Raw genomic sequence first — 26,176 nt, forward strand, 5'->3', positions numbered from 1 at the left:
CTGACTTTGGCATGTGATTTTTTTTTTCTTTTTTTAGGTTTTTAAAATCTTTCAGTATCTAGAATTGGACTACTTAGATTTACAATACCAGTAGTAATGCACAAAATTGAATCTATCAATCCCAACATGGTCCAACTTAATTTTGTTGACAAAATTTGAAAGTTTTTCAGTCTTTGAATGGCTCGCTCCACGTGTACCCATGCTGATGCTATTTGACTTGTCTCCAGTGCTTGTTCATGTGTAAACTGAGTTTGTCTCTGCAAAAATGGTCTTATGAGGTGGATGTTTCTTTCTGCACAAGCTTCATCAATGTGGAAACCTTTATCCACCATTACTGCATCAACAAATGGCTCTTGTTTATTTAACACACCAGATTGTTCTATGATAGCTTTGTCAGATGCTCTTCCACCAAAAGCTTTGCTCACAAATGTAATCAGTCCTGCTGGAGACACACCTATGAGGACTTTAATTGTATTGTCCCCTTTATAATGTGAGTATGTGCAGATTCTGCACCTTAGACACTTTGTTTTTTCAACTGCAAACTCAGTGCAATCTAAAATTATTTGAACATTTGTATAATTGGAAAAACTTAATGGTAAATTTTGAAGAACTTCTCTTTTGCTAGGCCAATATATTGCACTTTTTAAAACTGCCTCCAATACAATTAATGTTTCTTTGAAATATCTTCTGCATGTACTTTCAGGAATTTTAAATAAGAGAGCTATGCAAATGAAGGTAATGTTTAATTTTAACTTGCAAAGAGTTAGCAGTACTTTATCATGGAACGATAAAAGCCGCTGATTTTTGTCAAGGGGTTCTCCGGCTTTAATAATAACATTCAACAAGTCAAACGTTTGTATTCCAGTAAATGCACAGAGCTGTCTGTTTGTTTGAATCATAGTGCTAAGTGTAGGTTGTTCTGAACTTAACACAATATTAGGCAAAACTTCATGTGATGTGGAGGTGGTAAAAACTCAGTCTTCCTCTGATGTTTTGTTGACTGAGCTCAGCTCCAATGACACTTCTGTTTTTCTTAACTGTTCCCTAAATGCGCTCAGCTCCAACAACGTTTCAGCTGCTATTAATTCTTTCTCAGCCTCATGATCAGTACTCTTCCCAGGGTCTCCTGATAGCAAGTAAAAAACCCCACTTAAATAATGAGCAACTCCTCTTATGTAAATCATATTCTATGTTAACAGACGTTTAGCAACATTACCTGAAGCTGCTCGAGCTGCAGCACGAGCACTCCTTTTATCAACATTTGTTGAGGGTAGCGTTTTCTCTAAAGATCGTTTTGGTATGCACTGAGATGGCACTGCATCTTTTTTTAATCGGCGCCTAATGGCAACCAATCCTAATTTTAAATCGTAATAAACAATTATTAATTAAAGAAATTAAAATAAAGATACATGATGTGGAAATATAAAATAACTGGTGGTGGTGGGAAAAAAATCTTTGTCATTGAAATGTTTACTGCACACCAACATTCTGTCATGAACCTTTTTACTGATGCGCAATTTAATTGCCCATAGTTTTCTTAGCTTCGAACACTTTGGGAATACATGTAAGCTTACAAGTCCAGGTAATGCTCTGGAACTGCAACCTACCACGCAACACATGGTGTGGCTTTTCGACATAACCTTCGGTGCTTTCATGCTCTCTTCAGCACAAGCATCACAGTTACCTGTTTCGGCAGCCATCTTGGTTCGAAAACAGCGCCCTCTGTCGGATTTGGCGCTTGCCTATAGACATAGCCATTCCAAACACTCACAATGTACAAAACACATGCACTGAAAAAATTAGCAAGTACACGGAACTCGCCCAGGAAATAAGGCATCTGTGGAAGATGGATAGGGTGCTTATTGTATCTGTCATTCTCTCCTGTACAGATGTGATACAACACACACTACACAAAAGTCTGGGAACATTAGAATTGAGTAGAAATACATACATCACACTACAGAAGGCCACTATATTGAATACATGCCACATTGTTAGGAAATTCCTGAATACAGACACACACACTGACACACTTATTTAATTTTAGTTTTGTTTTGGTTGCTAGGCCTTGACTCTGGTCCGGCATAGTACACAGCCACTGGTGTGAATCGAGTATAACTCACAAAACACAATAATAATAATAATGATAGTGGTTTACACATAACATGTCACATACAGACTCTTTATTGGATACATTATTTTCATTGTAATGCAAAAGTCAAATTTATTATATTAGATATTATAATTCTTGTGTTAATTTTTTGTTTATCATCATGAATAGTAAATTTAATATTATAAAATTTTTGAATAAAATAGATTATTACTTCATGCAAATAAAATCAATTAAATAATTTTTACAATTATAAACATTATCTTGATGATCATAAATTTTAAATAAATTACAAAACTAAAGCAGATACAAAATATCTTTGGATATCAATCTTCACAATCACCAGCAACATACAATCTTCATTTACAGTGATATTTTTGTGTTTTATTAAAAAATGTAAATACCATTGGCCAACTTGAAATGAATTATAAAATTTATTTTAATTTTGATTTGATAATATGAAAGTTCAAACATGTTCAGATAAAAATGAAATAAAATCATTTGAAACTTAAAATATTATGACAGCAGTTATAGATAATTTTGCTATTATATATGCAATGATATTCAGAAGTTTTTCTAATAATGATAATTTAAATAGATTGTCATTTGGTATATTTGAAGATAAATAATTGTCTTATTCATTTTTATCACAAATCACAATTTGGCATCATCATTTTGTTCTAATTTTAAAATTGGGAGAAAAATTGTATGCATACATGTAATGTAGCTAAAATTTACACTTGAAAGCTACAAAAGTAACAATAGAAATACATTGGACTTTGAACTCGCATTTGAGTTATAAATAAACACTTGGCTTTATTTCCATCATTTTAGTTGAGTTCAGTTCAACTAAAATGATGGAAATAAAGCCAAGTGTTTATTTATAACTCAAATGCGAGTTTGAAGTCCAATGTATTCAAAAAACACGGTTTCGAAAACAAAATAGAAATACAGTTTCTAACTCATAATTTTTAAATTTTGATTTTGATATCTTATTTTTTGCAGTTAGATTGTTTATTTTAAATTTGAAATATGTAGGTTGATATTGTTTGTTTTTTGTAGACTTAAAATAGTTAATGTTTGATTAAATATATTATTTACAGCAGTGGCGTGCCATCCTTGGAAGCGGTGGAAGTGCCGTTTCCCTTGTATTTTCTAAAATATGAATACATATTTTGCGACTATTTTCATATTTTAATGTACTTTGAATTAATTAAAGTTTATATTTTATTATAACCACATTATGTATCTTATTACAAACTTCTATACTACAATAGAATAGAAGTTATAAACTTCTATTATAGAATAGAAGTTATAAACTTCTACAATAGAATATTGTAGAAGTTTATAACTTCTATTCTATTTATAAATTCTTTATAAACTTCTACAATAGAATAGAAGTTATAAACTTCTATTCTATTGTATATTCGAATATCAATGACGGAATGGAAGTGCTGTATTGTTGAATATGGGACAGCTTCCATGGCGAAAATATCTGAATGGTGTAAAGTGCATTTGAACATGCGCTTTACAGAGCACCAACTTCACACGGTTTAGCTGGTGGATGCTACACAACAAAATATCATATAATGTTTCCAATGATTCTATCCAGGACTGATTCTGGGCTATTAGCTGCCCTTGCCCCATTATGTGAACCGCAAGTAGATTTATAACTTAACCCAACCTATAGGAGTTTACTGATATGTTTTATGATAGTTCTGTATAGTTGACAAGAGTTTTAAAAAATCCATTAAAATATTTGATATATTTATTCTTCTCTCCCATCTTGTATTACTTACAAATTTCAATATTAAACTAATGATATTACCATTTAGTATGTTCCATCTATAAGGGGATGCAGAAAAAAACATGCACAATTCTTGTACAATGTTAAAAATTAACTGTTACTTTGGCAGCATCATTTACAACTAAATTTAATGAATGAGATGAAAAAAGTACAAAAAAAGCTCTAGAATTTATATACCTTAAATTTACGATTTATGTATCTGTTGTCATAAAAATTTGTCTTTCCACTTCTTTCCCAAGACTACAAATATTCAAGTACAAAGTAACTTGTTTCAATTTATTTCTACTTAAGAAGTAGTTAAATAATTAAGAGATTAGGGAATTAGGGACATAAATAAAACCCTGCTGAAAGAGCCAGAATTTTACTTAAACAAAAGAGTTTAACTGAGTACAGTGGGGACTGATTTTTTTCATAATATTAGATGTAATAAAGACAAATTTTTCCAGTTCAATGAAAGTGACTAAAAAGTTATACATTTTGGAAATTTCCATGGACACCTTGTCCCAGTGGCGTACCGTAGTGGGGTTGGCAGGGGCGGCCCGCCCCGGGTGGCACTTTTTAGGGGGTGGCAAAATTTCACAATAAATAATAATATCTTGTAAAAATTTGAAACATCCTAAACTATACTTGCATCGCGCCTATGATAGTGCTATCGTCTGGACAGTCTGGGAATCGGCTCACCGTCCAGGTGAACTAGTAACTTTTTCATCCGAGGAGTTGACCATTTTTGTTTTTTGTTTTTTTTTTTCTTGTACAATTCATTTGCGTTCATATACACCACTAATATCCAATAGAACTATTTTAAACAGGTCGCTGCACTGAATTTTTCATTTGCTTGTTCTGTGACAAAACTGAATTTTGGTCTTTTAAATTGAAATACCTAAATAAGTGGGGGGCCAAAATTTTCCTCTGCCCTGGGCGGCTGACACCCATGGTATGCCACTGCCTGGTCCTAAAACAAATTAATTAGAAAACAAATGACAGACAATCTACTTAGTGTTAAGTTTAACACATGTAGATTTTTACAGCTATGGTGAGAAACATTTAAAATTTACATCAATCCTGTTGTGTCCTTTGAGGTACACTAGTGATGCAACAAGTGGCATTTGACATTACCAGTATCAGCACCCTCGGGATTTGGCATGCACACACTGTACACCTACCTGGACCGTCTCTGATTCCAGCCACTCATATCAAGCTATTTGACTAAGTGGATTGTTTTAAGATTTAAAAAGTAAAGAATATTTTGTTATTTTCATGTACGTTTCTTTACAAAGCTATATTTAATTATAATTTTCTTTAAAAGTATATTCATACAATTGAAGAATATTTTGTACCAGGTATGTATACAAGTAAGTTTTAATAATTTTATTTTTAATTTTAGCCCTTAAATCATGGCTAGCAATTCAGAATGTAATTGTGATATTAAAAATACATTTAGAGAAGTCTACAGTTTTTACTGGCTTATCAGACAAATGAATACAAATGGACCCTAGACCATCACTGATGTGCAATTAACTGATTGCCCCTGGAAGTCAGCTTTTTACAAAAACACAGCTTCCTTATCATCAGACGTCATGGCACGCCACTGATTTACAGTACATATACATAATGTTTTTTTTTTCCCCTTATAAATTAGATTGATCATTAATGGTGGCTCTAATGGTGGTTTGCTAGTCGGTGCTTGTGTTAATCAAAGACCAGATTTGTTTGGATGTGCAGTTGCACAAGTAGGGTGAGTTTTCATTTCCTTGCATTATTTCTTAACCTTTGCAATTTTCTTCCACAATAAACATAGTTTATTTTTTTATTATATTCATGAAATAAAAAAATCTAAAATGTTTTTAAAATTTACATAATGCAATGAGTTAATTTTAAAAATTTTTCTTTATTGATTATAAGTAAAAGTATTCATGCTGCCTAATTATTGCTCTAAATATTATCAATTTTAAATTTAAATCTGATATATTGTTGTTTGTAATAGGGGTGTAAGAAAATTAGAGTGAAATATTTTTATTTAATACTATCATTTATGTTCATAATTCACATTTTAAATTTATATTACTGTTATAAAAATTTATTCTTTTAGATAGTATAGAAATGAAATGTTTATCTTTTATTTCATACATATGAATTATAAAGAATGAGTTTAAATAAAAGATTTAAGTAAATATTTTGTATTGTATAAATTGTAATAAATTACATTGAATTAAATAATCAAATGACAACCAGATTAATTATCAGGCTAGAACATGGCTAATTATTAATACAGTCGACCCCCCTATAAGATATAGATACGTTCCATTCTTTAGGAATCCGATTTCTTACGAATCCTTCCAATCACAACCCGACACGTGTCAAGTTTACGGACTACGGCTGTTTGAAAGATTTTCTTCCATAAAATTAATCGATTCTAGACTAATCCGACTCAACATTTCCAAAATACGTATATATTTTTTGGGAATAATCCGTATAAACTACGCTATAAACAAAAAATTGTAGGATTACTTACCGAGTGTCACCATTCGACATCGCCATTGCTCAACATTGTTTTCGTCGCGGAACAGCTCAGCAAACAGCGGCCGATTTCTAATAACTTATTTTTCTGCGAATAGTTCCTTGAACTTCGGAGACATCATTAATATAAATAATTTTAATCGCCGTTGAATAAGAAATGTTTCTTTCACAAGAAATGTATAAAATTACAGTACTGTATTAGACTTACGGTACCTAATTTACATACTGACAGACGATAGTTAGCGTAAAAATCTCCGTAGCGTGGCGCCACGCTAGACGGCGGAAATTATATATTTAATTATAACAAAGTTACAATAAGTTAATATATAATTATATATACAGTACCTAATTTATATATAATTTATATAATACTGTCCAGACGATAGAAATCTCTCCGTAGTTGGCGCTACGGACGGTGGGAAAGTAGTTTGGCTGCCCGATGACATTTGAGGTAATCATAGGGGGTTTTTTACTGTTTTTTACGGATACCGGTCACAATTTTTTCGTAGTTTTATAGGAATCGTAATTATAGGGACTGTAAATATAGGGGGGTCGACTGTAATTACAAAAATATTATACAATTTGGGAAAAAAGTAGGCAGTTATTCTGCCATATTGTACTAAATTTCATAATTATTAATTTCAGAAATAAACAAATTAATTTAGTCTATTCTGGAATTATTCAGAGTGGAACTCAGTCCACAACTTTTGCTTATGTTGTAGATGTGTTGCCAATTTTGCTATCTAGACCACTATCTGATTTTCACTTTTAGACTAATTAAGTTACAAAGTACAGTATAATCTCTCACAGGTCACCTACTACATCTAATTATGCTTTGTCATTTGATTATTGGTAATTCAAGTTTGGTTTTCTATGTATATTTATTAAATGAAATCATTATTGCAAAGACAAAGTTTATTATGGAAGAAAATTTGTTTTAAAAATTTTAATTTATCCATATATTTAATTAACTTATCATACTAATATATAATTTGAGAGAAATTATTTGAAAATGTGATGAAATAGCTTTTGTTTCTAAAGTTTTGAATAAATTTGTCAATTAAGAGATTTTATTTTATTTAGGGTTATGGATATGCTACGTTATCACAAATTTACTATTGGTCATGCATGGAAAACAGATTATGGAACTTCAGATGATAAAGAACATTTCCATAATCTATATAAGTAAGTAATATTGTCATTTCAAGATATTGATTAAATGTCAGGTATAGATAAATAATTTAAATAGTGTGGAAAATCATTTTTATTACAGATTTTTTAGTAATACCATTTTAAAATTGATATATCATTATCAAACAGTTACTTTCGAAGAATAAAGAATTTTTGAGTTTACTATTTATTTATATAACAGATGATAAATTTTTTTTATACAATCTGTTTATTATATCCACATATATGTATGTGTTTATCTGTTGCAAGAATATAATACTTTATAGTAGACAAAACGAACTATGGTTTTTCTAGATTGATGTTTAATAGTGTAAGAACATGTTCTTTTGTATCAATACAATATGCTGTATCATATATTCTAAATGTTTTATGATACAATATTACAGTAGACTCTTGATCATCTTGTCCACAAGAATCCAGCCTGATAAGTAATGTCATAAAGTTTTTTTATATATAAACAAAAAGTACAAAATAATTATGTTTTCATAATTATTTTGTACTTTTTAGTACAGTATCATTAAATAATAATGTTTATGTGATTGCAATTGCAAATGTTTTTGTAACATATCTTTATTCTGCATTATGGTAATTGCAGACACGTTACCTGCTTGCTTTCCTGAAAATTTTGTATTCATTATCATATGTACTGTAAAAATTGCATATGTGGCAGGCTGACATTCTTGACTGCACAGGAAATGCCTCATCTTCAATCTCTCTGTTATCCAGTGTTTTCATTATGAGGCTCAGCAATCCACAACATTAAGCCAGATAATCATGAGTCTGCTGCATTAGAAAATAGTTTAGGAAATGAAGAAGTAAGAAATACATTTTTATACATAAAATTTAGTTTCTAATAAAAACAATTAAAAACTGTTATTTCCACAAAATAAAGAACCAAACATTATACACCTGAAATCTAAACAATAAAATTATTGGAAATCCTCATTAGATCGAAAATAATAATAATATCTTTATTGTAATGAGGCAAGACTTGTTACAGAGAGGAGATGCTTTCTTCTTAATTAATCAATCATCATTATTCGTAATAGGTTGTTACCTGTTACAATAGGGTGTCCCAATTAGTAAAAAATAACAGTTAGTTTTATCGTATATTATCACATTATTTCCAGTGCAATTTACTTCTTACACAACATTGTTAGCATTTATATATATTTTTAATATTACATAGATAAATATAGAATATAACGCGTAAACATTGCACCATTCTCGTATTTGTGAACGGTTTTACTCGACTAATGTTAAAGACAATGTTTCAGAATCTGTGAATGTAAGATTTTGTATTGAAAATGACACCGTTATAAGCAAATCAAGTTGTTTTTAAGCTACCAAATTCATATTTTTGCATAGACCTAATTACTGTATTTATAAAAGTCGTATTGTTTGAAATACTTCGGTTTAGCGCCATATTCGATTTAGTGTCAGTTTCAAAGACGTTGAGATAAATCGTATATAAAATGCGTAAAGGTAATGTGCATAAAGCATACAGTACATTGTATGTCATCTTTTACATTCGAAATAAGAATGTTAGCATTAAAATTAGAAAATTTTTAAAAAAATTTAATTAATTTAACGTATNTATTTCAAAATGAATTTAGTTTCTTTTTATTCAAATTCAAATAACCTTTATTCATACTAGGCCTTAGCTTGTTACAAAGGGAGTTATTATTATTCATACTTAACGTTAATCAAACAATTAGGTGAAATTCTCACCTGATCATAACAAATTTTTTAACATAATTATATAAATTATATATAGTTACAATTTTTGCTGTATGAAAGAAGGAATATGTAATTTTTTTGTTGTTGACTTTGTTCAATGCACTGAGGTTGTATCTATCTCACAACTCCTGTACCTCTTTACATATACAAAACATTTGGATTTTGGAACATATGGATTTAGCAAACTGTTGATGCTTTAGAAGCAGGGAGACATGCCCTGCTTCTAAAGCATCAACAGTTTGCTAAATCATAAATATTGTTATTGATTATTAATATCTCTTCATTCAGTTAAGATTAAATAAAGAACTTTTTATGTTAAAGGCTAGATTTGAAAACATATAACCATTGATGTATGGGTATGTAATGATATATTATACCATTCAGGATTTTTTTGGTTATTAGTATCATTAATACCTTGAGACAGAGAAATTTCAAAGCCATTTTGTATCAGTTGTAAACTAAGTAGTTTGCTCATTTTGGTTTTCTTCATAAAGGGACCTATTGAAAATCCATAACTGTTGAATATATTAATATTTGATATTTGACCTACCCAGTTTTTTCTTTGAGCATCAGTACACATTTTTTGGTATAATAATCTTAGTAATTTAGCTGGTAATATTTCATAATATCTTATCTTAGAAAAAAATTTAATAAGTCTTTTTATAAAAAATGAACACAGTTTAAATCTGTTTAATTTTAATCTAAGATCACTTCTGGGGGTATTATGTTCTAACAAGAAAATATTGTGAATAAATTTATTTTGAATTATTTCTAGCTTTAGTTAGACTCCAGATCTGTGAAGCATATACTATAGAATTCATAATAATAAAGAGTTGAACAGTTTAAAATGAATTATTATATTCTTCAATTTAATTTGACTAAATAGTTTCATCATATTGTTAATCAGTATGTTGGCTTTGATCATGCTCCTTTTGTATTGTTTCTCGAACGACAATGTAGGAGTTAAAATAATTCCCAGAAATTTGATCTCTTGAACTATTTTTAATTCTTCATTATTGAGGTAAAAGGACATGTGTTTCTAAGAAAGTCTGATTCCATTTCAAAAGATCATTACAGATGATTTACTAGGGTTGATTTTTCATTTTAGTTCTTCACAATATTCATTCAAAGCCTGTATCTTTCTATGTAAAGCAGCAGCTGTCGGGGCAATCTATCATCATCTCTGTTAAAACAGTCATTAAAATCAAACTTATAGAAATTAAACAGATGTGGTGACCAGGGATCACCTTGTAATAAGCCACAGTCAATATTGAAAGCCGGCCATTGGAAATTATCTTGCTTGATCACCACTTCATAGTGGCCAAATAATAATCATATTATTTTTATAAGGTTTATCTTCTGCCTGATATTTAGTCATTTTCCTTTGAAAATTTGAGATAATCACTGAATCATAAGCTTTTTTGATATCTAGAAATAAGGCGAACACCTTATGCCTTTTTTTTTACAAAGTTGTAGTTGAATTATTGCTGTAAAAACAAAGAAAGCCAGTTGAGTGTTCTTATCTTTAATAAATGTGAATTGTGTGTGGTTTTTAAAATTATTCCTTTCAGTCCAATCATTGAACTTTGTCAGTAGAACAGAAGTAAACAGTTTATGAAAACAGAAAGTAGTGCTAATGGTTGATAGTTATTTGGATGTTTTCTCTCTCCTTTTTTAAATAACTTTATTCCAGTCATTTGGAATCTTATACAAATTGTGTAGATCATTAAATTGTCTAGCTAAATATTTAATGATATTCATCAGTAAATTTTTTATTATGAAATTAGGAATGGAATCATAGCCTGGGGCTATCTTTTCCTTTAATTTTTTAATATTGGAATAAATTGTCTACATTAAATACCTTTTCATATGGTTTATTCATTAATTGGATATTGTCTGTAATATTAATTCTGTTTTTACATGAATAGTTATCTGAAAATTTATTAAAATATTGATACCAACTGTCAAATGAGACCAGAAATTTTTCACCAGTTTTTGAAAATGGCCTACAGAAACCATTTATGGTGTTCCAGAATGATTTTGAGTCTTTTGATTTAATTAACAAATCACTTATTTCAAAAAAATATTTTTTCTTTTTCACTTTTATATAGTTTCTGTATATTCTCTTATTTTCTAGATATTTTTCCAGTGATTGTTATGAGTTTGTTTTTCTAAATTGTTGCAGGCTCTTCTGTTTCTTCATTTTGTAATAGTAACATTTGTTATCACACCATCTTTGTTTGAATTTTGGTATCATATACTTTTTACATCTCCTGAACTGTTAGGTTTCTATTAACAATATTAGATTATTATAATTATTTATTGGTTCTTTATTTTCTTCCTTTAATAGTATATTATTAGCATTATTTTCAATTTCTCTTAAAAACCTCTGTTTATCAAATTTTCGACCTTTATCCTTGATTTTGTGTAGATATCTAGAATTTGTTTACTCTTTCTAATCTCCTCTTAATTCCAATTGTATCTGAAAATGATCTGAATCATCTAAGTTTAGTACCTCCATCATTAGACATTGAACTAAAAAATTCAGAGCAAATAATATAGTCTATAATAAATTTGCCTGTGTGTGCTACAAAAGTATATTTGGCAGGAAAATCTCCATTTATTTAACTTACTATTTAAAATGAATAGTTCATTTTTTTTAACAAAGTCTAGTAATGATTTTCCATCAGTATTAACTGTTTTATCTTTAGATATTTTCCAATTCCTAATATTGATATTTCTTCCTTTATATTTTGAATATAACTTCTCTCCAATTCAAGCATTGAAATCACCACCTGTTATCCATAAATTAATAAAATTAGACTATTGTGTGATAATTTTTTGAATTTCTTGAATACATGACTTTTTATCAATTGAAGGGGAGATGTATACATATAATTCCAATCCGCAAAGCTCCCAGTTTGACTTGAATCTCTGCCTGGTATCTATTATAGTAAAAATAAAGTTTTTGGTTATATAATGTTGTAGTAACTCACCAATTTGTTTCTTGATTAGCAATAAAAAAGGCCTCCCAATGGTCAACCACATTTTCTAGTTCTTTGTGCCTTGCTAAATAATACTATGTATCAGACTTCTATAGGGGGTCTCTTTCATGAGTACTAATGCCCTGCTCTTGTCAGCTTTTAAAACGATGATGCTTTCCCTGGCCAACCATTTTTTGGGTTTTTTGTAAATGTCGCCAAAATCCTTCATCTCGGATTTTGTTGCAGCCAGAACAGATTTTGAATGTGGCTTTCCATCTGTAGTATTCTTTGTGGATGTCCTTATTGGACATCAGACTTTTATCCCACCACAACAAAACCTGAGATGAAGGATTTTGGTGATGTTTACAAAAAACCAAAAAATGGTTGGCCAGGCCATCATTGTTTTAAAAGTTGACAAGAGCAGGGCGTTAATACTATGTATTCTTGTTCAAGATACTTCTTATCTTACTCTTTCATCCTGCCCTCAGAAGGGGCCTTGGGGCTCATGACTGTGCTACCAGCATCGAAATTTTTACCAATGGCTCCAAGACTGCACAAGGCACCGCAAGTGCTTTTGTTGTGTATGCTGGTAGTGAGGAATTTCATCACAACACCTTTCCTCTGCACCCGGAGTGCTCAGTGTTTCAAGCAGAAATGTTTGCCATCTTTAAAGCAATAGAATTCTGTAATAAAAATTTCAACAATTACAATATTACTATTTTCACTGACAGCCAGGTCACGGTCCAAGTCTTTACTAACAAAGATACCACTCACCCCCTTGCTAGGGACATTTTGTTCTCTGCAGATCAGTCCAGTAATAATTATCATATCAAATGGATTAAAGGGCACTGCGGCACTCCAGGTAATGAACATGCAGACTTCCTCGCACATGTGGCTACCTCCTTCAGGGATATCAACCCAGTGTACAGCCATTTACCGGTCTCCAGGTTAAAGCAGCTCCTCTGGCAGCATACAATTGTAGCATGGCAACAAGAATTAGAGTGTATCCCAGAGCAGCACATTTTCTGGCAGTTCTTCCCAGACGTAACAAGACGCCTCAGCTGGAAATGGGTCCACCCTCAACACCAGATGTCACAGCTGCTTTCAGAACATGGTAAATTCAATGTCTACTTACATCGGTTTTTACACAGCGACACTGACTGCTGTCCAAACTGTGATGTGCGTGATGGGGTAAGGTATTATCTTTTGTCTTGCCCACTGCTGGAGGACATAAGGAACGAGCTCAAACTTTATGTTGAAGAAGATAATCTCAATTGGCCGTGTAAGCTGGAAATTTTAGTGTTGAGTAAAAAGTACTTTTCCCTTTTTCAAAGGATGGTCAAGCTTTACTTTAACAGAACATTAATACATTGATAAAGGTTTTTCCCCACTTTTCGTGTCTTTGTATTGCTGAAGATCTTATAATATCTTTATGCCTATTGTACGGTGCATTTACTCTGTCTGTTACTGTACAAGGTCTGTACACCATTTTCGCCTTGGTGTCTGTGTTCATGTGTGGTTTAATTTGTTTTGTTCAGGCCTCCATCAATGTACTTTCATTGTGTGTGTATGTTGCACTAGCGTTGTGCAGGACTGTATCCTCTCATACTGTACATATGCAAGCTTTTTGTTTTGACTAACCTTCATGCAATCTGCAATGTCTTCGGTTTCATGATTTACCACATGACTTGGGACATCATGATTTTATATTTACGTGTATTTTGTTTTCTTTTCTTTTACACTCACTGTTGGTTTTCCTGCTCGGCATGTCACCTCTATGTACACCCATATATTCATCCCGACTGTGCCTAGCGGTGTCAGGCATAATAAGGTTAAATAAATACTTTCTTATTGGAACTACAAGTATAATTAAAAACAAAACCTTTAAACAATCCAGCAAATCGTTTTTAATATCTTAAAAACGTTTTCAAACGCTTTAAGTGATCATCCTCAGTTATCATTTTGAATCAAATGAAGAATTCGAAATTATGTAAAATAATAATTCAAAAAGTGGTTATACAAATTTACGTTAAGATTTAGCAAGCTTAAATAATCGCAAAGATTATACAAGATAATTAAAAGGAAATATAGATCTAAAATAAAATATATACATCCAGTAAAAATTATCTTAACTTTCCCGCTTATATAAACTACATCAACTCATCGTAGAATGATTTCCACACTGATGACTATCTGTCAGCATCCCTATGATTGATACAGTTTGTGTGCAACTGCACCTTTTGAATTTCTAGTTTTTCCAGATGTTTCATGGCCTGCTTGGATCTTGTAGCCTTGGTGATCGACGCCTGATCCCAGAAGACCTCAATATTCTGCTGTTTGGCAAGAGCAGCAAGCACCGTAGAGTCTGTTTTTATTCACCAAATGCTTATGTTCAACAATTCTTTTCTTTAAGTTTCTCATGGTTGCTCCTATGTATACCAAATTGGAGTTGAATCTACGGTCTTTTAATGGTATAGAGTAGTGTTTTTCAAACTGTTGGTGGTGACCACCAGGGAGGGTTGCAAAGCCTTACATGGGGGTTGCGGGTAAAAGATAAAGACAAGTGTTTGTAGGTCCTGTGTAAAAGAAAAAGACAAGTGTTTGTAGGCTGTGCCTGTTTATTTTACAGTACAATTAGTTTTTTGATCGATACTTAGGTCTAAACAGAAAGAAAATTAAATACTTAATTTTTAAAATCACTGACATAGTTTTAATATGGCCCTGGGGGTCACCAGAATTTTTTAACTTGTAAAGGGGTCGCTTATTCAAGAAGGTTGAAAAACACTGGTATAGAGTATACCCCTGCCATCACGTTGTGTTTGTAACTGCCTTTATCGTTTCTTAAGAGTCTGTACACATTGGGATTACGCCTGTAAACTATCTGTATATTCTTATTTCTGGTAACTTTCTTAATCATTCCTTTGAGGAATGGTATGTAATTGAGCACAACTCTTTCCTTATGCTGATTTTGTGTAACCGCTTTTTGAATTATTATTTTATGTAATTTCGAATTCTTCATTCAATTCAAAATGATAACTGAGGATGATTGCTTAAAGCGTTCGAAAGCGTTTTTAAGATATTAAAAACGATTTGCTGGATTGTTTAAAGGTTTTTTTTTACTTAGACAGACAAAATAAACTTTATTATGTCTGTCTGTCTTTCATTTTAATTGTTGATGTCTCTGTAAAACTGATAATTGAATGAAATTTCATATATTTTTTTAAGGAATCTCTGGAAAGTTTTTCTTGAAGTCCTTGGATATTCAAAAATCCTATAAATATTTTGGTACTATTGTTGCTGTATGTTATCTTTAAAAGGGAAATCTCCTTTAAATTACTGTTGTTAATCTGATTGTCTGTATTCCTGTCTTTATTAATGTCAAGTTCTATATTATCTGTTTTTTTTAGTTTTAACATTTCATTTGTCTGCTTTTTCTTTCAAACCATTTTTTATTAATTCTGATGTTAGTTAGTTCCTTCCTAAAAATCACTTATTTGTACCACTTTATCCAAGTTGGCATCATATATACTGTATATACTTTATCTTTTATGTAATAATCCTGTTTTGTTATTATACTATTTCTGTTGATTTTTCTTGTTTAATTGTTACTTGTAATTTTTTACTCCTAAGTCTTGATCTCTTGCATAAATCTGCAATAAATATTATTTTTTTCATCTCCTCATTATCGGAGTTAACTTTCATTTTCCAGAATTCTTTAAGAATTAAATTTCTGGTGTATAATGAGTCTAGTGACATTTTCACAATTGGTTTAATTTCATTTTTGGTTAGTCTAGTTAAGCTTTCAATAGAATTATTTGTAATTCCTAAATCTTCTTTTATAAACTGACTACTTACTTCTCTTAGATAATCCAATGAATTGAATGGAAATTTTATTATTATGATTTCTCTCATTTACCAGTTTATCTACTTTGAATTCCAACATACCTTTTATTTGGCTGTGCTTCTTGGATATTTCCTCCATTTCTTCTATTTTTTGGGACAATTTTGTTAATTCTCCTTGGAAGTATTTGTTTTCCTTTTTCAATGAATTTACTTCTTTTTATTCCAATGAAACTGTGTTTTTTTATTTCCTTTTACTTCTGTCTTAATTCCTTTTAACTCTATATTAAGTTGTGAAAATTTCTCCTGTATTAATTCATATATCATTTTTTAACATATATTTGGGCTCTTTCTGTACCTCTGGTTCTGTCTCTTAATGTTTGAAATATTTGTGTATTTTCATAGTTTTTGTCGCCTCAAGACTACTTTTACAATAATCCTCTTCAATTTGACAAAAATCTTCATTTATTAAATTGTCTAGTTGATTTTCCTCTTCCCTTTCTTTGAAATTATCCTTGCGTGATCTGTTTTGCCCCTTCTTTGCATATCCACTTGGTTCTTTTGTTGCAGAGAATGAGGTGAAGGTCCTGGGTTTGATTCAATCCTGGCACAAATCAGCAAACACATTAAATCCAGCGATATTCTATTCGTAAATATCCACTTAGCCAAATCAATCATTTTTTGGCTGTTTATGGTTTTCCAGTTCATTAACACACAGTATTCAAGCTTCACTAAAAGTTCACCAGTACTTCCGGTGACCAGCTCACACACCTTTGTTAGTTCAAAATTTAAGAATTAGTGATGGGACGATACCAAAATTTCTCCCAATTCCAATATGGTTCGATTCTTATGAATACTTTGTAAAGTTTATATTAGTTTAGAAAAATTAAAGATTTACATTATGAGCACTGTACATTCATTAATTAATAAACATCAAGTTTAAGAAGGGAAAATGATTTGAAAGATTGATTCTGGATTTCCCAAATAAATGTGAAAATTCTCCATTTATACTATGAAATAAATTGGTAATCTTATTTTGGATAAAATTAATATTGCAACACTATCCCGAAGCTATTACAGCTAATTCCCTTTTATTCAACAATCCCATCGTGTCATGTAGGATTGCCATCTTAGGAAGCTGCTTTATTGGCTGACGCGATGATGGGGAAGGGGAAGGTAAATGAGAATATGCACTTTTTCACAAATGATTTAACTCCATTATATTTAATACAAAATTAAGTTTGACGAATATGCAATGAGCAAAACCTTTCAACCTCTAATGAACAAAACCTCTTCAACATGCAGTGGTTTTATCATATATAGTTCTTGTAAGATAGAATACTGTTTCAAAAACATTATTGTTCAATTTTTAATGGTTTGTTAACAAGTGACTGAAGTATCAGTTTTCTAGTAAGACCAGTGAGATCAACAGTTTAATCTGAGAAAGAGAAATCAAATACAAGTGTGTGGAAAATTTCATTTATCAAAAGGAACTGACTGAACTGCAGAAACTTAGAAAAGAAATGACACAGAATTAGATTGAATATTATTTTGTCATCTGCAAAGCAAATTAATTCCATTCATCCTAAATGATCAGAATAATTTTGTATTATTGAATTAAAATACAAGGTGGTTATAAATTATTGAGCATATTTCAGGGAAGAATAAAAAAAGAACAGTAAAGTATTCACATATATGCTGTTCTATTTAATAGACCATTAAATAAAATATTTTACACTTTAAATAAATTCAATGAGCTCCTTGTGTAGCACACAAAATAACCAGGCCCATTCAATTTCATGTCGTGTTAGAGCATTTCAGTTGTTATTCCTCAGCTGACTGCAACATTGAAGAACTGAAAAGACAAATTAGTGAAAACCTTTGTAGGTTTGTCAAAGACAGAGTGTACACAACAAAGAAAGAAATCCAGTTGTGTAATGTTGGGGAATCGGGATGACCAGGAAATTGGTCCTCTTCAGCCAATCTAACATTCAGGAAATTATTCCTGTGGAATAAATTAAACTCCAGTGTAGAGGTGCCCCATCTTGGAAGTAAATGTTCAGTTGTCAGTATTCAATTATTGCATGCATAATCCTACAGCATAACAAGGTATGTAGTGCAAGTCACTGTATGCTTGGAAAAGAAGGTTTTCTAATTTTCCATCACAGTATCACTTACATTCAGTCAAGGTTGGCACAAACTCTTAGTTACTCTATCATCTGAAACAAAACAGAGGTCACTATGTTTGTGTGTGATTTTTTTTTTTATTCCTCCCTGAAATACACACACTAATATATAACCACACTATATTATAAAGAAGTAATAATAAAATTTATTTTCATATCCTTGAATAATCCATATGTGTGGGTGTTATTTTTTTTTACTTGTATAAATCAAACTTTTGGAAAATTTTTAAAATATAAATATATGTTTTATTGATTATTGATTTAACAAAATTATTAACATTTCAGATATTCTCCACTTCATAATATTAATATTCCTGAAAATGAATTTGTCCAGTATCCTTCACTATTACTCTTAACTGCTGATCATGATGATCGTGTAGTTCCACTTCATTCATTAAAGTTTATTGCAGAAATACAACAGAAAATTGGGAGTAGTGAAAAACAGGTTTGAAATGAATCTTATTTTAGCATCAGCTAAAATGTTAAGGACAGCATAAAAACGAGTTTATAATATTATCTTTCTGTTTAAAATTTCTCTCCATTAAACCTCTCTATCATTTTATTATTGCTGTGTAATATATTATGCTGTCGCAAACACTAAATGAATAGGAATAAATATTCAAATGTTTAATATTACTCTATTAACTTTTATACTTGATTTAATTGATTTAAATTTTCTCATTATAAGATATGAATCTTTGTACAGTAGAACCCTCTAATCCGTCACCTTTGGGACTGGGGGTATGGTCGGAACACAAAAAGGTCGGATTATCAGAAAAAAGTAAAATAAACAATCTTCCCTTTGTCCAGTCTTTGTAGCACTGCTAATTTTTGATTTAATGAAAGAGTAACGTGTTTACGTTTCACTTTGTTGAAACACAAAACTGTACATGTACACACAATGTAAAACATATACTGTAACGAACACAGAATAACGCCACGGACGGTGAGTCACCGACGAGTCGGGACAAGTTTCTCGACTCCGACCACGGTCGGATTAACCGGAGTGACAGACTAGCCGAGGGCGGACTAGAGGGGTTCTACTGTAATAATTAAGTAGAATTTTTATTTTTCGTTATTAATTAATTACAGAAAAATCCACTAATGATTAGAGTAGATGTTAAAGCTGGACATGGTAGTGGAAAACCCACAAAGAAAATTGTGAGTATAATTAATAAAAAAATTTTAACTTAAAATGCATTTTGTCATACAAAATAATTAATTTTTACAGATTGAAGAATTAATTGACATCTACAGTTTCATAATTGCTACTCTAGATTTGGATTATAAAGATTTACAATAATTAAATTTATTGTTAAGAAATTTTTGTTGTAATTTAAATGGCAATATAATTTTCTAATTTTACATAAATATTTTAATGCTGTCATTTGCTTACATGAAAAATAAAGAGCCAAGATGGCCATGTATTAAAGTTTTTTAAATTAAACTTTATCATTCAAATGGTTTTTGAAATGTGCTTAATTTTGACCATAACTTTTAAGATTGTGAATTCATTTTTGAACACAATATTACTTTGTCAACAGTTGAACTTATTCTATTTATGCAAATAGTTTAAAAATATCATAATACTAATTTTTTCTATGCATAGTTTTTAACAGTAGTATTTTTTATTTTAACATTTAGTGTTTATTTTTGGAATATCAAGAAAATTTAAAACTATATTGTGCTATAGTTACATTGCATTGATCTCATGCTACGGATCTAAAATGCATCTTAATCCTTTCAGCTATTGATCTGAATGTGGAACCAATAATAATAATAATGATAAGATTCCTTGCATCTTGTGTCTTAAATTTTTTATACTCTAAACTTGTTACCACAGTTAAATAAATCTTTTAAGTACAAAATACTTGGTTAATTATGAAACTGTTTTCCTTTGTTTACGACAGTGTAATGATATATTTATTTCAAGCTGAAAATGATTTGCATTTTGATAAGAGCTATCATTAAAATTCTTTATTAGGTAAATAAATAGTTGATCTTGATAATGAGACAAACTTATTTAAAATAGTAGAAAAACTAAAAATTGACATCAATTTATATTAAGAACATACTATATAAGATCATAAAACAAAATTCATAAAAATGCATCTAAGTATAAGGGCTGGTGTGGACTAAGATAAGAATTTAAATATAAAAAGTCTATGTACAATTTCCATGCACAGGCTTGAGACAAAATTGTGCAATGATCTGTCCAAATGCCACTCTTTATAGATAGGAATGACGAAATTCACTACAAAACTCACATTTTTAACATTAAACTGAGTCGCTACACAACAATGGAATTCTCTTGTTCTTGACAGAGGATTTATTGTTGACTCGTGTGCTTATTTATTTCGGGTCTTTTCTAGTGTTTTGCTTCATTTTCAGCGATTTATAAGTAAGTTTTTACTATGATCATTCTAGATGTAATCAGCTGACACTTGACTCTCCATCCCAATTTACAGATGGATACTTCAACAACATTCAAAATTGGTATTTTTGCTTCGGTTAAAGGTTTTTACTGATAGATAACACAGAATATGTGTTATCCGATCACTGATTACTGATTTTACAAATTACTTAGATTTTACAAATATGTGTGCCATTCACAGCCTGGCTCACGTATTTGTAAAATCTAAATGACTGGTACAACATGGAATTCATATAAAATGGAATTATCAACAGTTTTATAGGGGGGGTCGACTGTATAAATATAACAACACACTCATATGTACAGACTCAAACATATCAAAAACCTTGAGCACACCTAAAATTAGCAGTAAACTATACTACAACACTTGCCTACTCTTCAAAGCAAGTTACACAAAAACACAACACACAAATCTCTTGGATAAAAAGCCATTCAGGTTGTGGTAGCAATGAGCTTGCCGATTTACTTGCCACAACCACTTATCTAAATGACACAATTAAATAGTGACATACCTGTGGCATTTGCTCATTTACATCTCCAGCATTGGTCAATCAGGACATGGCAAATTTGTTGGCATGAAGATAATAAAGGACAGATTACACACAAGTTCTTCCCGAAATTAGAAAGTACACACAACTGCAAAATTATAACCCATGATTTTCAGCAAACACAAATACTTACAGAACATGGCAAATTTAATAATTATCTAACTAGATTCAAAATTATAAATCAACAGAACTGTAACTGTGAGATAATGTACCTGACACTGTAGAACACATAATATATGATTGTGCTCTTTTTGACCCTTGGCAGAAGCAACTCATTACACACTTCACAAACAAATTGATTACCTGGCCTGTGGCACTAAGTGAACTCACACAGAATGAAGATGATCTTAAGATCTTCAAACTTTGCATCATAGAAAGCTTCAATAAATATGGACCAAACTAGATAATCTTTCTCCTATCCTTACTGTACTTTGTATAATTTAATGCACTCTGTTCTGTAGACCTGCACCTAACCACTACTGCTTTCATCTATTTATAATTTATTATATTTTATATTTGTTTGTTACTTATATATACATGTATAAGTTTTTAATTAAAAAAAAATAAATATATAAATAAATAAATAAAAATAATAACAGCAAAAAAAAACAATTGTTGTACTGTTTTGTGTTTTCTTTAGTGTTTCTTGTCTTAATATGTATATTACGTTTGGGTGATGGTGTCTACAACTATATGTTACTAAGTCTTGGTTTAGTAATTATCCTTGTGTATAAGTTCAGCTTTAGCCCTCTATTTTTATTTTGTTTAGTGTAATAAGCTATATGTACTGTACATGGAATGCTCAGAGGCTTACTGATACTTCTTCTCTATCCCTTCTTGGTATATTACAGGGGTGGCCAACCTGCGGCTCTTTGAAGGATTATTTGTGGCTCTCGATAGATGTATCCGAGTTTCCTTTTCATTTTTGTGTTATTATTTTTTAAAAAATTACTATCACTCCGTATGTGTTTCAAAATGTCCTTTAAATTACTAACAACAAATATGAAAGACATTGTGCTCTGGAGAAAACAATTTGTATCACTCTTGCTACGGATATAATTTGTAATCTGAAATTTTTGCATACCTTTTTAATACGTATTTAATTGCGGCTTGCGAAAAATTTCAAATTTTGAAAAATGGCTCGGACTATCAAGGAGCTTGGCCACCCCTGGTATATTACATGCTGTTGTCCCACAGACTACTGAATGGGTAACCTCCCTATACACTGGTGAGTCATTCTTTAAACCAAATATACACTCTTGTAACTCTCTTAGTGCTCTTTGAGCGGGAAGAGTGCCTCATTAACTGCCAACTTTTAAAAAAAAAAAAAAAAGCTCACTAAATTAAAATTTTATACATTCTACAGGGTGTCCCTAAAGTCTGGACACTTCTTGAAAATATGTATTTTTGCCTATATGAAATTTATTAACATTTTATTCAATTGGAATATTAAATAATGTCATCATTTGTGATGCAAAGGTTGATGCGCTTTGCAAAATTCATGTGAACTCAATGTAATAAATCCACATTACCATCAATTTTACCTTATTCACTCTTTTGCATTCAATCAAATGTGATTTTTTTGTGACATCTGTGATTTTTATTGAGTACACCCAGAAAAAGAAGTTGAGAGATTGGATGAATGACAATTTCTCTAACTGGACTGGACGATGTGGTCATGTGGAGTAGTCTCTTCGTTCATCTGACCTTAGCCCCCTTGACTTCTTTATCATATCCCAGAGAAAGGTGTACTCAATGAAAATCACAAATGTAACATGCTTGATTGAATGTGCTAAAATTGATGGTGATGTGGATTTATTACATTGAGTTCACGTGAATTTTGCAAAGCACATCAACCTTTGCATCACAAATGATGGAAATCATCTTGAGGACATTCCAATAATATTCCAATTGAATAAAATGTTAATAAATTTCATTTCTTGAAAATGTATTTTTGCTTGTGTGTCCAGACTTTAGGGACACCCTGTAATTCAATTATATATTAAAATATTAGAATTAGTTTTAGTAAAAGTAACAAGTTTGTCTTAAAATGTGTATGAGTGCAGTTATATGAATCATATTATTTGTTGTCAATAGCTACTATATTAAGAGAATCTTTTGCTATATTGTTTATTTTCATTGGCATTCAAAGTTTATTAATATTGCTTAAAATGTTATAAATTTGAAGGAAAAAACCCAATTGTTGAATGGTCCTCTAAACCAGTGGTCCCCAACCCCCGGGCCGCGGACCGGTACCGGGCCGCCCAAGGAACATTAAATTATTTCCATTTTATTTACTATGGTGTATTTCCTCGGGTTTGTGCGACTTTTAATGGACGACGAAACAACAGAATAAACTGGACGTAAGAAACACACTTCGGGTGTCATTGTCTCCTATTACCCCTAGAGGGAACCGTCTCCTTGCAATGAAACAAGCTCAGGGTTCTCATTGATTTAGCGTTCTAGTGAATTAAAATGTTAAATCACATTATATTCATTTTTTGGTGTAACTGTATTTTATTTTGAAGGCATGTTTAAATACAATTAAATTAAAATTATTAAATTAAGTCAATCTAAAATATAAACGATCAACATCCCCCCTCAGTGGGCCGCGGTAAAATTATCAAACTTTGACCGGTCCGCGGCGATAAAAAGGTTGGGGACCGCTGCTCTAAACTGTTTGCATAAAACATTTAAGTCTTGTGGTCCTCCAGTTTGAGCACTGCACTGATGCTGTAATTTAAAATTTTCAAATACTAAAGTTAATGTTGAAATATGCTGCATATTATTCAAAGTTAACATTCAATATGCCAAAATTTTCTGCACGGATGACAATTTTATTTAAAGTTATGCAGTAAAGCATCAAAAACTTGGATTTGACCATTGCATATTTACCCTTTCAATGGAAACTCTGAATGTTTAAAAAACATAAGAATTTTCAAATTCTTACTAAATTAGTGATTCTGTAAATTATATATTGAATTTTTATAAGTATTCCTACATTCCTTGCAAAATTCTTGCCTGAACTTATGCTGTAATTTGGAGTTTACAGTATTTAAAATGTTAATTTACACACATTTGAAATTCCAATAGTCAATTAGTCCAGTTTTTTGATTGCTTATTGTATTTAGTGGAAAATTATTTTTCCTGATAACAATTAGGATTCACTTCAAAAAATATTCCTTATTCCTGCATATACTATCTAAAAGAAGACACTAAATTGTGTGGTTCAATGCAGTTTAATACATAAATATTGTACTTATTTTACTATTCCACAGTGCATATTTCCCAATTGCACTAACTTATATACATAAAATCAAAGACCAAAGGAGATAATAATACAATACATATACATTCTACGTTCTTACGATAACTTATTTACATTCAATCATCACATATCCTGTATGTTTCCATGTAATATTTAGATATTTATGGTCCCATCGCTTTAAGGCTAACATCTCCATTAAATATAAGCCATTTATTTTTACATTAAACTCTGATTTTTATACAAAATTTGTTTTTAATCAATTAAAAAAAAACTGAACATGCCCCAAAATCTTTACTATAAAACTCTGTATTAGATGCAATGTCAAATCATGGAATTATTCTCTTCACCGCACATCTGGACTTTTCACTTTCCCACACGCATTCTCCAGCTATGTAAGTACAGACGACTTTTAAATCATTGTCTAACAATATAAAATCGGCATCGCTACCAAAATCTAGGGTGCCTTTGGACTTTGTAATCCCAAGAACTTGGGCCGGATGCAGACTAGCAGATTCTAAAGCTTCGACAGTCGAACATCCTACGAGAAAAAAACAGATTAGTTATTGTGACCAAATAATCACTTGGAACTGTTATTGTTCTAATTTAAAGAAGTGTTACATCCTGACTCTCACTAGAAGTGAAAAAAAAAAAATACCTGTTGCCTCTTTCAAATATCTCACACAGTTATCCATGGTACTAATACTGAAAGAAAAAATGAAAAAAAATCCTTTAACAAATTTTTCTCCAATAATTACTGTAATTTTATTGCCATGAATATTTTTACCTTCCTGCCAATGTATTAGTACCAGCAATAACAGCACAATTGTCTCTGATGTCAACTTTTTGATCGCCAATGTAATGAGTTCCTGCCTCGAGACCCATTGCTGACATGGCATCTGTCACCAGAACTAATCCTATAAATGATTATTAGTAAAAATTATTTTTTTAATATAGTTCTTACCTATTGTTTCGTGCAATGTTTTAATTTTATCTTTTACATAAATACTAAGAGGAGAAATATAGACTTGCAAGCATTGTCAGAGGAAATTGACAGGAGTTTTAGAAAGATTAAGACAACAATCTTTTGGATAAGGTAAACAGTTTTATTTAAATTAATAACTGAATTGAATTGAAGATTTCATAAGGTGCCACTAGAAATAGAACAGATTAGAAATGATCCAAATGCTTTCCAGTATTGGAAATTTCTTTAATTTTCTTAAGCATCGCTGTTTATTATATTGAAGATTCATACAGCATAATTTAGAAATAGAATTTTTCTTCCATGCATTCCAATACAGAATAAATTCACTTTTGTTAATTAGTTGTAACTTCCTTTAAAACAGAGTAGAGATATTTCAAAAAAAGGAAATAAATTGGGTTTAAAACAAACATTCTTTTAACATCAAGACTTAATGATCTGTTGAGAATTTTCTAAAAAATTATGTATCTGGCCATTTAGATTCCTAAAGAATATTATGGAATTAATTCTTATTATCTAATGCATTACATATCATACTGTAATTAATTGTAAACATGATCTAAGGCATTTAA

The 26,176-nt window shown here is 30.8% G+C and overlaps 3 protein-coding genes across 3 annotated transcripts in view; 1 reads left to right on the forward strand and 2 right to left on the reverse strand.

Moving 5' to 3' along the window:
• LOC111620307 (prolyl endopeptidase-like) overlaps positions 1 to 19,812 on the forward strand; it is a 60,477-nt gene extending 40,665 nt beyond the window's left edge. The window contains exons 15-19 of the mRNA XM_023362220.1: positions 5,557 to 5,652; positions 7,518 to 7,619; positions 18,661 to 18,820; positions 19,468 to 19,536; positions 19,607 to 19,812. Coding sequence (XP_023217988.1) covers positions 5,557 to 5,652; positions 7,518 to 7,619; positions 18,661 to 18,820; positions 19,468 to 19,536; positions 19,607 to 19,678 — 499 coding nt within the window. The 3' untranslated portion in view covers positions 19,679 to 19,812. The remainder of the gene's footprint in view (positions 1 to 5,556; positions 5,653 to 7,517; positions 7,620 to 18,660; positions 18,821 to 19,467; positions 19,537 to 19,606) is intronic.
• LOC111620308 lies at positions 8 to 1,080 on the reverse strand. Its single transcript, XM_023362221.1, has one exon. It carries the CDS (start codon positions 897 to 899, stop codon positions 42 to 44), a length of 858 nt encoding a protein of 285 aa, XP_023217989.1. The 5' UTR covers positions 900 to 1,080; the 3' UTR covers positions 8 to 41.
• Positions 19,813 to 24,577: 4,765 nt separating the features above from the next.
• Positions 24,578 to 26,176, reverse strand: part of LOC111620310 (N-acetylglucosamine-6-phosphate deacetylase-like) — a 33,281-nt gene continuing 31,682 nt past the window's right edge. Inside the window, exons 8-10 of the mRNA XM_023362224.1 lie at positions 25,410 to 25,539; positions 25,281 to 25,327; positions 24,578 to 25,163 (exon numbers count right to left, since the gene is read on the reverse strand). Coding sequence (XP_023217992.1) covers positions 24,952 to 25,163; positions 25,281 to 25,327; positions 25,410 to 25,539 — 389 coding nt within the window. The 3' untranslated portion in view covers positions 24,578 to 24,951. The remainder of the gene's footprint in view (positions 25,164 to 25,280; positions 25,328 to 25,409; positions 25,540 to 26,176) is intronic.

Source organism: Centruroides sculpturatus, unplaced genomic scaffold, assembly GCF_000671375.1.
Source record: "Centruroides sculpturatus isolate CEXI.00-Female unplaced genomic scaffold, Cexi_2.0 scaffold4, whole genome shotgun sequence".
NCBI classification, from domain to species: Eukaryota; Metazoa; Arthropoda; class Arachnida; order Scorpiones; family Buthidae; genus Centruroides; species Centruroides sculpturatus.

Bases quoted from the DNA above. Each gene is read 5' to 3' on its own strand.
- LOC111620308 (XM_023362221.1), bottom strand. From the start codon at position 899: ATGATTCAAACAAACAGACAGCTCTGTGCATTTACTGGAATACAAACG.